This window comes from Anarrhichthys ocellatus, unplaced genomic scaffold (assembly GCF_004355925.1).
Source record: "Anarrhichthys ocellatus isolate YVR2014 unplaced genomic scaffold, GSC_Weel_1.0 scaffold9, whole genome shotgun sequence".
Classification (NCBI taxonomy): Eukaryota; Metazoa; Chordata; class Actinopteri; order Perciformes; family Anarhichadidae; genus Anarrhichthys; species Anarrhichthys ocellatus.
Window position 1 is genome coordinate 6,124,403 of NW_022280039.1, and position 11,705 is coordinate 6,136,107.

Consider the following 11,705-nt stretch of genomic DNA (forward strand, 5'->3'; position numbering starts at 1 on the left):
TGACTTTTTTGACATCCTATACTATCACTTATTTTACATACTATACTATGACTTTTTAATGACTTTTTTTAGCATACTATACTATGACTGTAAGAGCCATTTTGTTGTTTTGTTTCGTAAAACCTCCCACCACTTGGGGGCGTAGTGCCGCTGTCAATTAAGCCACAAATGAATATAATCAGGAGGGTCACTGATGCAGGTGTTGCTGAATATACAGCAGCAAACAGTTTTTGACTGTGCGATATTATAACCAACCTCTGTTTATGTTGGAAAAGATGCAATTGTGAGAAATAAAATGCCGATGTTGGAAACTGGATTTCGCTATTTATTGCACACGTCTAAACAAGCAATCAGCAACCGTGGTTGCCTTTCTTGATAAGCAACGGGGACTACAATGACTTTTTTCGACATATTATATTGTAACCTTTCCTGACTTTTTTGGACAGACAATACTATGACTTTCTATTACTTTTTTGACATACTATACTCATCAAGTCATAGTCATGAAAAGTCATGACGAGAAAAGTCACAATAAAATCTTAATATATGTCAAAACCAGTCAAAGTATAATATGTTGAAAAAAGTCATGAAAAAGTCAGCATGTCAAAACAAATCATAGTTTCATATGTGTAAAAAAGTCTTTCGTGTCGTTTTTATGAATAATATTTGAATGGCTCGTGCTCTTGTGTGGTGGAATGCGTGGATCCGCTGCAGGTCTGCTGGATTGATGCGTCATAATGAGGTTATTAGGAGGTAATGCAACTGTAGTAGGACAGCACAGAAGGTATAAAATGCACGGCCCGCCACTGTATGAATGTCATAAAAGATGTCATAAAAAAAGTCATAGTATAGTTTGGCCAAAATAAATGTAATAAAATAGTCACAATATTGTATGTCTTGAAAGTATCAGTATAGTTTGTCATTAAATGTTTCATGAAAAGTCATTCAATTGTATCATGAAAATTCACGAAAAGTTATGTATGTCATCAAATGTGATAAATTGTCTAAGTGCACTGAAGTATGTCATTAAAAACGTCATATAAACGTCATAGTGTAATACGCCATGAAATGTCACAACACGTCATAGGTCATCAAAATGTAAAAACGAAGTCATAGTACAGTATACCACAAACAAGGCATTAAATAATTATATCTTGTAAAATGTCACGTGATAGTATAATCATAAAATCATACAATCATCAAATATAAAGAAGTCATAATATACTATGTCATGAAAATGTACTCAAAAAGTCATAGTATAGTATGCAATAAGTCAGTCAATCGTATTTCATTACAATGTCACACAAGTCTTAATACTATGTCATAATAAAGTAATTACGTCTTATATAGTATGTTATGAAAACATCTTCAATAAGTCAGAATATAAATTTCATAAAAAAAGTCATAGTGTAGTATGACATAAAAGATCATAGAGTATGCCATCAATAGGTCGCAAAAAGTCATAGTATGTCATAGAAATGTTGACAGAATGAGCCGGTCCTGGCGGTTGAATTTAAGTCTTCGGTTCAGTTGTAGAGCCAAATCCTTAATCAAATATTTACACTTATTGCGGGTCACACATTCTGGTAGTGAGGCCTGCAGCACGGAAACCTGAAGAACTACAAGCTGCAAAGCCACCATCACTGGCATAAAGTCCAATATCAGAAATATGTTACTCGATAATAATAAACTAATCTGGTGAGACCACAATGATAGCAATCGGGGTATTAACCACCCAAAGACTATTCCACACGGTCTGTGTGTGTGTGTGTGTGTGTGTGTGTGTGTGTGTGTGTGTGTGAGTGTGAGAGTATACTGTGTATGAGCACGATGTCATTTTGCTCTCGGCTTTAAGCAGCAACTTACAGATACTTTTGTTGTTTAAAGGGATACAACGACAATCTTCTGTGAATCAAGGACAATCCATGCAAAACATATAATTTATCATTTTTATTTCATATTTGAATATAAATCTCTGTCAAATGAAAATACCTAAATGATAGACAAATTGTACATATTTACAGAATTTATAAAAGGAAACAAAATAATCTGTGTGGACTTGTTTTTTGGGGGATTTCTCTGACTATACCATTCTTTGACATATTTTTCAAATTGAGGAAATATGTAGAATACATTTTTATAGACATTGTTTCTGTGGTGATGTTAAAAGAGTTCAAGACATGTACAGGTCAGCTTTTTGTACTGTAGGATCCTTCCACCAACAAAGATACCACATGAAAGCTTACTGGCAAAGAACAAAAAGTTGTAAAATCTACCTTCAAAGTTTGGCCTGTGGAAGATGGTATCATAGAACAGAATACATCCAACCCTGATGCGAGGGCTCATACAAGCTGCCGTTTGTAGTCACACCGTGTGACTTAGTTACAGTTTGGTGAAATAGGCTACAGCTGAACACAAGATTAAAATAAACACAAATCTGAACATGTTCCCCCTGGCACAGTCCGAGGGATAAGGCTGAAACTGTGCACTCTTATCAATTCATACACCTGCTGCGGACGCACACAACACCATCTGAACCTCCAGTGGATTCCAGTCCTTTCTTTTTTTTTGGCAAGATTTGCAGAACAAAGACAGGATTGCTGCAGTCCCAGAAAGCATAGGAAGTTAAATGCACAAAGAGTAAAGAAAACTGACCCGACATATGATCACGCACAGCTCGTGTAACAGCAGATCCGCTGTCCTGTCAAAAGCTTGCTGAGACTTTGTGGATCCAGCGTTGGATTGCTGAGCTAGCGTCATATTAAAAACACTTTTCAAACTCTAGCTTTTCCTTCAGAACATCAAACCCACAAAAGATAAAAGAGGTAGGTGATGTGACCTTTTTTAAAAACGTGTATTGCTGGCATCCGGTTGTTAGACAGTTAAACATGTATCAACACTACGCAGAGGGCAGAATACTGTGTGTAATGAGTCAGCTTTAGTTTGAGCAGTGGTAGTTTGTGGCAGTCTGGCGATAAGCTAATTCACAATTGTAAATATCACTTAAAGAGAAATTGGCAACAGGAAATCATACACAACCTTAATACACGACACTTTCCTTTCAGTCTACGACCCGTTTAGTAAAGTCTGTAACACTGCACGGACACTCTTGTGACGCCATTACGTTTATGGCACGAGGTCTACAAGCATGATATTCACCTCTCGGTTAACTCCTGTGAACATAAACTGTTGAGCAGGCGGAGCATCGCTTCATATCTAACAGAAAACCTATCGTCAAAACTCAAATAAGGCTTCCAAGGGTCCAGCCTGGAATCAAGTCGGTGTGTGGGCAAGAACTATGTCATTTTGTCAATGTGGTAGTCGGATTACATTTATACCTCCACATCTACTTATTTTACTATAATATTTAGGTCACTTAAAATGTCTTAGTGTCACTTCTTTAAAAAAACAAAAAGAAAAGCCCCGCGTTCAACTCCAACACACTGAAAAAAGGCATTATTCACTCCAGCGGAGCGGAAATGATCAGACGATTGATGGCAATTATTGCACCGGACTTCACAGTCAATGAAATAAAAAGACAGCATGAAATGTAAATGTTACAAAGAAATCCTCGGATCATGCAACGTGTTGGACAGTAACGGAATGACATCAAGGGAGACTACTTCAGAGAGTTATGAGTGATTGAGACGGTCCTCGTCGTAATCCTGCACTCTAATGCCAATGACATGGATTATGATCTCAAGAATTATAGTGGCTCAAGATACACGTATACAGTTTGTAAAATCATTTTTAAAAAATACCATCAAAATTTGCATTCAAAATCATCTGTGCAACCAATTAAATTGTCGAGTGAAATGAATGATTTTTGTCACTTGACGGATAACTTATGCTTGATTGATTTTAAAAGGCCCTATGCTTACAGCCTGTAAAACACAACTGTTAACTGTTCCCTTCTCAAACATTCAATATTTTTGTACTTACTATGCAAATTCAAAACTCAATCATAAATTGTTATTCTCTCATTCAAAAAAAAAAAAAAAGGTGCCGTGCAGAGATAAGCAAAGGGCCAAAACAGGTGGGCCCCGCTGAGCGTTGGGTAGTTCATGAAGGAGCGTCTGGGCCGCGGAGGAAGACATTGTGGGCACACCAGCGATGTTCAAGAAACAACCGACTCCGGTGAAGAACTGCCCAAATCAACCGCCATCTTGGAAAACATTCATGGTTCCAGTGCTCAAGCTAGCTCCACGCGTTCAACCTTTCGACTGCAGTGGCTCACACCAACATTAGGGGAAAGAAAAAAAAAAAAAATAAATAGTACAGCATTACAGATGGGATAACCTGGTGTTGGTTCAACGGTTACAGATAGCAGGACTTCCTCTCCTCCTCGGTTGTCTTGCCCTCCTGTGTCAGCCAACGAAGCACCTCTGCAAACCTTTGAGCAGCACTGCAGAGCTACAACATGGCTATGCTCTCTGGCGTACAGTTGAGGTGTGTGGATGTGCTGCTTCCCCCGGGGGACTTGAGGCCCTTAGTCGCCCCACCCAGTGTCGAGCCCTGGGACCTGGAGCCCATGATAACTCCCGAACCATGGTGGTGACTCTGCTGCAGGCCCACCATCAGGGTCTCGCTGGTGACGGTGCCAAACTCGTAGGTGAAGGTGCCGTAGAAAACCAGGATGTCCACCGTGAAGACCCACTCGCAGATGGCTGCAGCGTGCTGCAGGACAAAGCTCTCGTGGATGAAGAAGATGCCACCTGGGAGGACGGCGAGTTAAGGGGAACAAACACATCGGGTAGATGGAGGAGCAAAACAAATAGAGCTCCTCTTCCTATTCACACTTCCTATTGTCTAGAACAATCCATGATGTAATGACATGATATATATGACAATGTGCAGGAGTGAATACATTATATTATTAGGGTGAAATAGAATTTGGGTTTGCATAGCTCCATAAAACAGAAGGGTTTAATAATGGGATGCCAAAGAGGGAATGCTAGGATAGACTATTTTTCAGACTCTTACACATGAACCTGAATGGTTCTCATCCCTGGCACCAGACACAAGAGGAGACAGCATACAGGACTGAAGGTTTTGTGGAGGAAAAGCTGTCACCCCGGACACCACCGAGACAAAGGCAGGGAAGAGAGGCATCGCGATTGTTAAATAAGATGGCAGGAGAGGGAGATAAAAGTAAGCCCAGACAAATGTTGTCATGGCCTCGCTGTCCTGTCTCAGAGTTGTCTTAATCCGTGCAGGATTGTAACACGGCTACTGAAGGGAAAATGACAAAAAAAACAACCCAATAAGTCATTCCAGTGTGCAAGACCTTCGTGCCGCTTGGCCTAAATGGGAGTCGTTACAAACTGTGTCTTTCATGTCAAAATGTCTCCTCAAATCCAACATGGTGTTTAGATATAACATACAGTACATAAGATCTGCACAACAAGGGGGCGCTAGCAGGTGAAGGATACTGAGGACGAGGGACACCATGGCTCCCAGTGTCAGAGCTACTCGGAAATGGGCCATCCAGTAGTCAAGGGCTGTCACAGCCACCCGGTAGGTGAGCACACACTGCAGGCACACAAACAGCAGTCCTGCTGGAAATGCCACCCCAGCACCCACATAGTGCAGAGATTTGGCGTGATCAACCTGACAAACAGAGCAGTACGGTCAGAGGAGTGGTTTCTACTTGTCTGAGGTCACCAACATTTGAGTTAAGATAATTCATATTTACCTGGAAGTTGCCCACCATGACCAGACCCAAAGCATTGGTGCAGCCGGACACCAGAGCGCTGGTGTTGACCCAACATCGGTGGCTGTGTTCGATCACCTGGGCGTAGCGCAGAAAGCACACCATCACCACTGCAGGACAAAAGGGAAGCTTTACACTGCATCCATGACACACAAAATATAGAAACGAGAATTACCGCCTCGAGGTCGTATGCCTCCGCCAACCAGGCCAGTTTACAGCCACATCATCTTTTTATCCTCGTAGACGTGTGTGAAATTGCCATAATTGGCATATGAATTCATGTGTTCTGCGAGGTCACCGTGACCGTTTATCCTCGAGTCCAAGTGGACATTTGTGCAGAGTGTGAAAAAAAAATACCATCTGGCGTTTCTGAAATATGATATTTACGAGAATGAGACAGAGTTGAGGTCACAGTGATCTTGATCTTTGAACAAATCTTAGTTTAACCTTGAGTCAAAGTGGACGTTTGTGCTCCATTATAATAATTCCCCTCCAGGCGTTCCTAACTTACGTAAGTATGGGAGGGTTGAACAACCTGAAAACATAATGCCTGGCAAAGATGTCATAGTAAAGACAGTATACTACGCCATAAAAATGTCAGAAAATAGTGTAGCATGTCATAAAAAGTCCTCGTTTATCATAGAAAACGTCGTAGTATAGTATGTTGTGTAAAATGTCAAAATGAGAGTCATAGCTTAGTGTGTAATAAAAAGGTCATAGTCAGAGTATAGCAGGCCATAGAAAAAGTCATCTGTTGGTGGACAATCATCCTGCTGATTTGTTTTCAGTGGGGACGTATTCTGAAAGCTATCGACGTCTCAGGTTGCATGATGGGGGATTTTTGACACAATTTCTTCCCATTTTGTTCGTTTCACTCTTTGAGAACCATAAACCTGCAGGTTGCTGTGTGTTACAGTACTACCACCAAGGCAGTAAACACTAAATCATCCAAGCAGCTCACACACTAGTGAGAGGGAGAAAGGAGAAATTAACAGAATGTATAAATAAAAATGCAATGAAACAATAACAATAACTCTCAATACACACGAGAAGAAAAGTTGTCAAAAATAAATGAATCGTGAAAACAGCGGGAGAGAAGCATTTAAAGCAGAAATTAGAAAATTGGGGCAGAGCTGAGTGGTGGAAACACAAGATGGGGGGAGGAGGAGCTAAAGAGGAAGGCCATGGAGGGCACATGCAGAGGAGAGGACAGAGGGGGGGAAGTGGAAGGAAAGCCACATTCATTATTGATTAGAGAGCACAGGCTATTTCAAGTCCCTCCAAATCTCTTGGAGGTTAGTGGCGGCTGTCTGTGGGCCCCACTGATTAATACAACACACATAATGGACAGCGGAGACAGACATCAAACACTTTCACATCAGCTGTACTCAGTCGCTGCTTGGTGTGAAAGAGCAGACGGCAGCAGTTTTATTTAGTGCACTTAGTGGCAGATTGACAATTTTACATTGCATATTGAATAACTGGTATTTAACAATATTCTTTGCCATTTTACTACATTATGGGACAACAATTTGAGAATATTTAATTTCCTTTCTAATACCCCCTTGTACATCATATTTCTTTTGGATTCTTTTTGGTCATGGGATCAGAAATAATTCCACATTTTGAAAATAAAGATGCTTATTTTCTTTCTCACTAGATGAAAAGATTGATAACATGCTCATAAAAATAACATCTGTCAGGAAATCAAAAAGTTCTTGTAACTTTCATATTAACATGTGTGACTGAGACAGGCCCCTTCGCGTGAGGTCTACCACCTCCAGAGAAACTCCTGGGGGGGAGGCTGGGGACATGGATTCAGAGTGGGCCATGTTCAAAGCGGCTGCTAGGAGTTGTGGTCAGAACGTCATCATGTGGGGACGACCTATGAACCCAATAGTGGACCCCAGCGGTGAAGGAGGCCGTCAAGCTGAAGAAGGAGGCCTTTTGGACTTCACTCGCCCGAGGGTCTCCAGAAATAGAAGAGCAGGTAAGGTTGGCACAGAAGGACTGCAGCTGCGGCACTTGCCGAAGCAAAAACCCGAGTGTGGAAGGAGTCCGGCAGGGGTTTCTGCTGGAATTTGGGGTACCGGAGTCATTGCTCCAAGCCATCCAGTCCTTGTATAACGAAAGAGAGAGTCAAACATCTTTTCAGTGGGTGTTGGCCTCCACCAGGGTCGTCCCTCGTCCCTAATCCTGTTTGTGATTTTCATGGACAGGATTTAAAGGCGCAGCCAGCGGGAGGAGTGCGTCTGGTTTGGGTACCTTAAAATTGCATCCCATCTCTGCAGATGATGCGGGTCTGTTGGCTTATGCACTTTCGGAGCTTCTGAGGCACCAATAGGAAACACAGAGCCTGGCAAGCTGTACCCAGTCATTAAGCTAAGCTAAGCTAACCTTATTCTGGCAGTAACTTCATATTTAGCATACAGACGTGCGAGTGGATTCAATCTTCTCCTCTGACTCTCCGCTAAAATGCTGTACTATTCCTTTAAAGAAAGAACTCTTGCACACACAACATGTCTTCTAATGAAATAACTGTGCGTATGGTTTTAAATTCAGTCACAACGAGGCCTTACCCATGAAGGCTCCAACGTTGCCGATCAGGCTGAACAGGCAGCTTTCAGGAGGGAAGGATCCACATTTACTGTAGCAAATGGAGACAAAACAGCTCTCAGCATTAAAAGCTAGGAGAAGAACATCTATCTAAATATATCACTATATGCAAGGCCACAGTCCTTTTACCATTCGTCTGTATTTCTTCCAAGACACACAGCCATGTAGTCAAAATGTACAGTATATCAATAGACAAAGTGATGTTAATGTCAAAGAGCCACAACATAACAAGGTGCTAATTCATGCCTCAGGGCTTTTGCTGACACACAGTTGCTTTTGTAAACTGCATTAACAAAGAGAGGAGGAAAGGTAGACGCAGACCTGATGAGGGGGATGTCCTGGATGGTGCAGCATGTCTTGGGGAAGCCCGGTCGGGGAAGCTCTTCTGTGCATGTGACATTGTAAGACCTGGAGCAGGGACACAAGACGTTCAGTTCACTCCCACACTGGTAGCTGTGGCATCAGACTGTGCCCACATTAAAAATAAATAAATAAAACAAGAGGAGAATCCCTCACCAGTTCTCCACAGGACAAACATGGTGATTCATCACAGCCATGGCGTACCTGAGGGGGAAAGGAACACACCACAATGTAAAGCAAGAAGTGGCAAAAGGTCAAACGCAGCGCTGTGATCCCTAATGAGACAAGGTGAACCGTTCTACTGGGCTTCAGAAACATCTGTACACCTGATAATGTGAACACAGTATGTTTCATTGTGACAGACACAGTGTTGCTTGTAACTCACACTATCCATATTCCTGTGATGGAGAAGGCAGACAGGCTGACAGGCAGGACGATCCAGGCAGTCATTGGGCTGGCAGTGAGCTGGCTTTGTCCCAAGCATGGGGTGAGAGGGGGGCTTCGGGCTGGAGTGGCAACACGACAGGAGGGATCAGGTGGGGGGTGGGTGGGGGTGCGGGGTCACCAACACACAGGGAAACACACCGGGAGGGGGGGGGGACATGAGAGGAAAAAAAAGGGGGAATGGCACAGCTCTTCTGCTCCACAGGGCCCTGCAGCCAGCAGCAACCTGACAGAAGAGAGGGCAAAGTACAAATATATGAAGAATATACATTCAGTAAAACAATTATCATACATCTGTAATGTCAATTATACTCCAGAAGTTACATCGTCATGAAGACTTCCCGCTGCTTCCTCCTCTCGATGTATACTAGCCTCCTTAGCCACTGTGGTCTACGTTGTTACCACAGCAACCCATGCAGATGGGTTGCTCAGTCTTTTTAAGATCTGATTTGAGAAACAAAATCGGATTTGCCTGCATCCTGAACACGGTCAGAGACAGACCGCCTCACATCTTCTGTACTTGAGACGCAGCAAACACTACAGCTGACAACCAGTCAGTGGTCTGAATGTTGTACTCTGAACATGACAGAAGCATTTCCACATCACAGTCAATCTCTCGTCAAAATGTGTTTAATAAAAGAATGCAAACTGTTGAACTGGTGCAGAATCAACTTAGTGGAAAGACAAACTACAATATCAGCCTTTTCCTGGATAATGTTCTCATTTGATCATATTTAAACATGAATGGAAATGGTTTGTATAAAGAGGAAGCCTTGCTCTTGGAATGCTAAATGGCTAAAAACAAAACTTGGCACTTAATGTACATCATTTAGAAAACATGCTCTGAACAAAAGCATTTCTTTTTGCTGCCCTGTTTCATGGTGACGTTTCTCTAAAATCACAGCAGCACTGTGAGACAGAGAGAGAAGCACCTCTTGGAGAGAAGTGAACAGCAACGTGACGCTGTGAACGGTAGCGTCGGGGGAAAGTGTAACCTTGTGACAATGAGGGCTCGGCCACGGTCAGCTCTGTGGTGGAGAAACAACACGTATCACTTTACAGAAGTGTGTTCTTCACTCAGAGGGAATATACAGTGAACGGGATGAACCAGTCTTGAACTGATCCAAATGAAAGGGGAAGTCTGAAACTCAAATAAAGCAGTGTTGAAAGTGATTTTATAGTACTTTTTAACAAATTCTCCTTGCTTATTGTTCAGGTGTGGGAAACCTTCAGACCGTTTTATCCTGCTACAGCTTTGAACTTTGCTCTCCTTTGAATTACTGGTGTTGTGATTTGTGTTTTGGTAATTTTTTACATTTCTCATCACTTATTGCAACAGTTTTAGACACCCCACCGGTTAAGATATTCTACATCTGGTTTTCAAACAGTAACGGTTCTCAGTCACTTTCTGGCATTGTATCAGCTCGCTCATGTGATGTCATCAACTTCCTTTGTTATTTGTTAAGGAGATAAACGGACTCTCATTCAACAAACCTCGTCTGTGGATGATGTACCTAACGCAACGCACATCAATTGTAACGTTCAGATAACTTGAGCTTACAACCAGCGCGTCAACCAGGTCACTCCTGAGGGAAAGACACCTCAGTAGCTTACAGTACTAGACTCCTTTAACAGAAGGGTTTGGTGTGGTTAAAGATTAGACTTAAGTGTACAGACAGAATTCAGACAGAAAGCCTATTATTGTCCCCCATCTAAGAGACAATGACTCACCTGCCCCAATGACCACCCCCATCTGCCACACAAGCTCCTCCATCTGCATGGACTTCATTAAACTAACGGATCTTAAGCCATAGTGAGTACACAGACATGTGCTCTCAACATCACATCACAGTTCAACAGCTTGCTACACACTGACAATAGATTTGGATAAGGATGTTTTCGCACACACAGCTTTGTTACATCCATGTCCTCTGATTCTCTCCTGCACTCATCACTCAAGTGTAGCCGTTTCTTCATATGGTTTGGTGTACATAGTAATCGTTTCCTCTTCTGAATGTATGCAGTGAGAAATAGAGTGCTTTTGAAGGACTGTATGGTGCTCTGATGAAAGGCCAGAATACTCACTACAGGACCAGGTTGTTTTACAGTGCTCACACAAGATCGTGAGGCTTGCAAATCACAGCCAGGAGAAGACATAAAGGCAACAATAAAAGACTGAAGCCTAAATCACACGACACCATTGACCCACAGCAGACAGGTACGGCCAGCTTGAATTGCTGATTTGATACTACATCTGAGACATTTTCAAATTCTACATATAGTCACTTTAAGATATTATAATAATATAAAAATGTAGGCTTGTGCATTGTTCTCCATGCAGGTGACAACACCCAGATAGGACTCGCCTTGATGTCATAATTAGGTATTCAATTAAGAAATTATGTTTCTATTTCACACACTTGCAATATGCCGGGTGATGAGGCACATGAACTGTCTTTTAATTGTTATTATTCACAAAAGAAACATTTTAACATCACAGTTAAAGCTATGCACGCACACACGCGCACACACACACACACACACACACACACACACACACACACACACACAC

At 42.1% G+C, this 11,705-nt stretch overlaps 1 protein-coding gene across 1 annotated transcript in view; it reads right to left on the minus strand.

The window, feature by feature from the left end:
• Nucleotides 1-1,937: 1,937 nt before the first annotated feature.
• LOC116384741 (transmembrane protein 150A) overlaps nt 1,938-11,705 on the minus strand; it is a 10,515-nt gene continuing 747 nt past the window's right edge. The window contains exons 2-8 of the mRNA XM_031849682.1: nt 9,075-9,359; nt 8,846-8,893; nt 8,651-8,737; nt 8,293-8,360; nt 5,696-5,823; nt 5,433-5,610; nt 1,938-4,715 (exon numbers count right to left, since the gene is read on the minus strand). Of these exons, the coding sequence (XP_031705542.1) occupies nt 4,414-4,715; nt 5,433-5,610; nt 5,696-5,823; nt 8,293-8,360; nt 8,651-8,737; nt 8,846-8,893; nt 9,075-9,139 (876 nt within the window). The 5' untranslated portion in view covers nt 9,140-9,359 and the 3' untranslated portion in view covers nt 1,938-4,413. The remainder of the gene's footprint in view (nt 4,716-5,432; nt 5,611-5,695; nt 5,824-8,292; nt 8,361-8,650; nt 8,738-8,845; nt 8,894-9,074; nt 9,360-11,705) is intronic.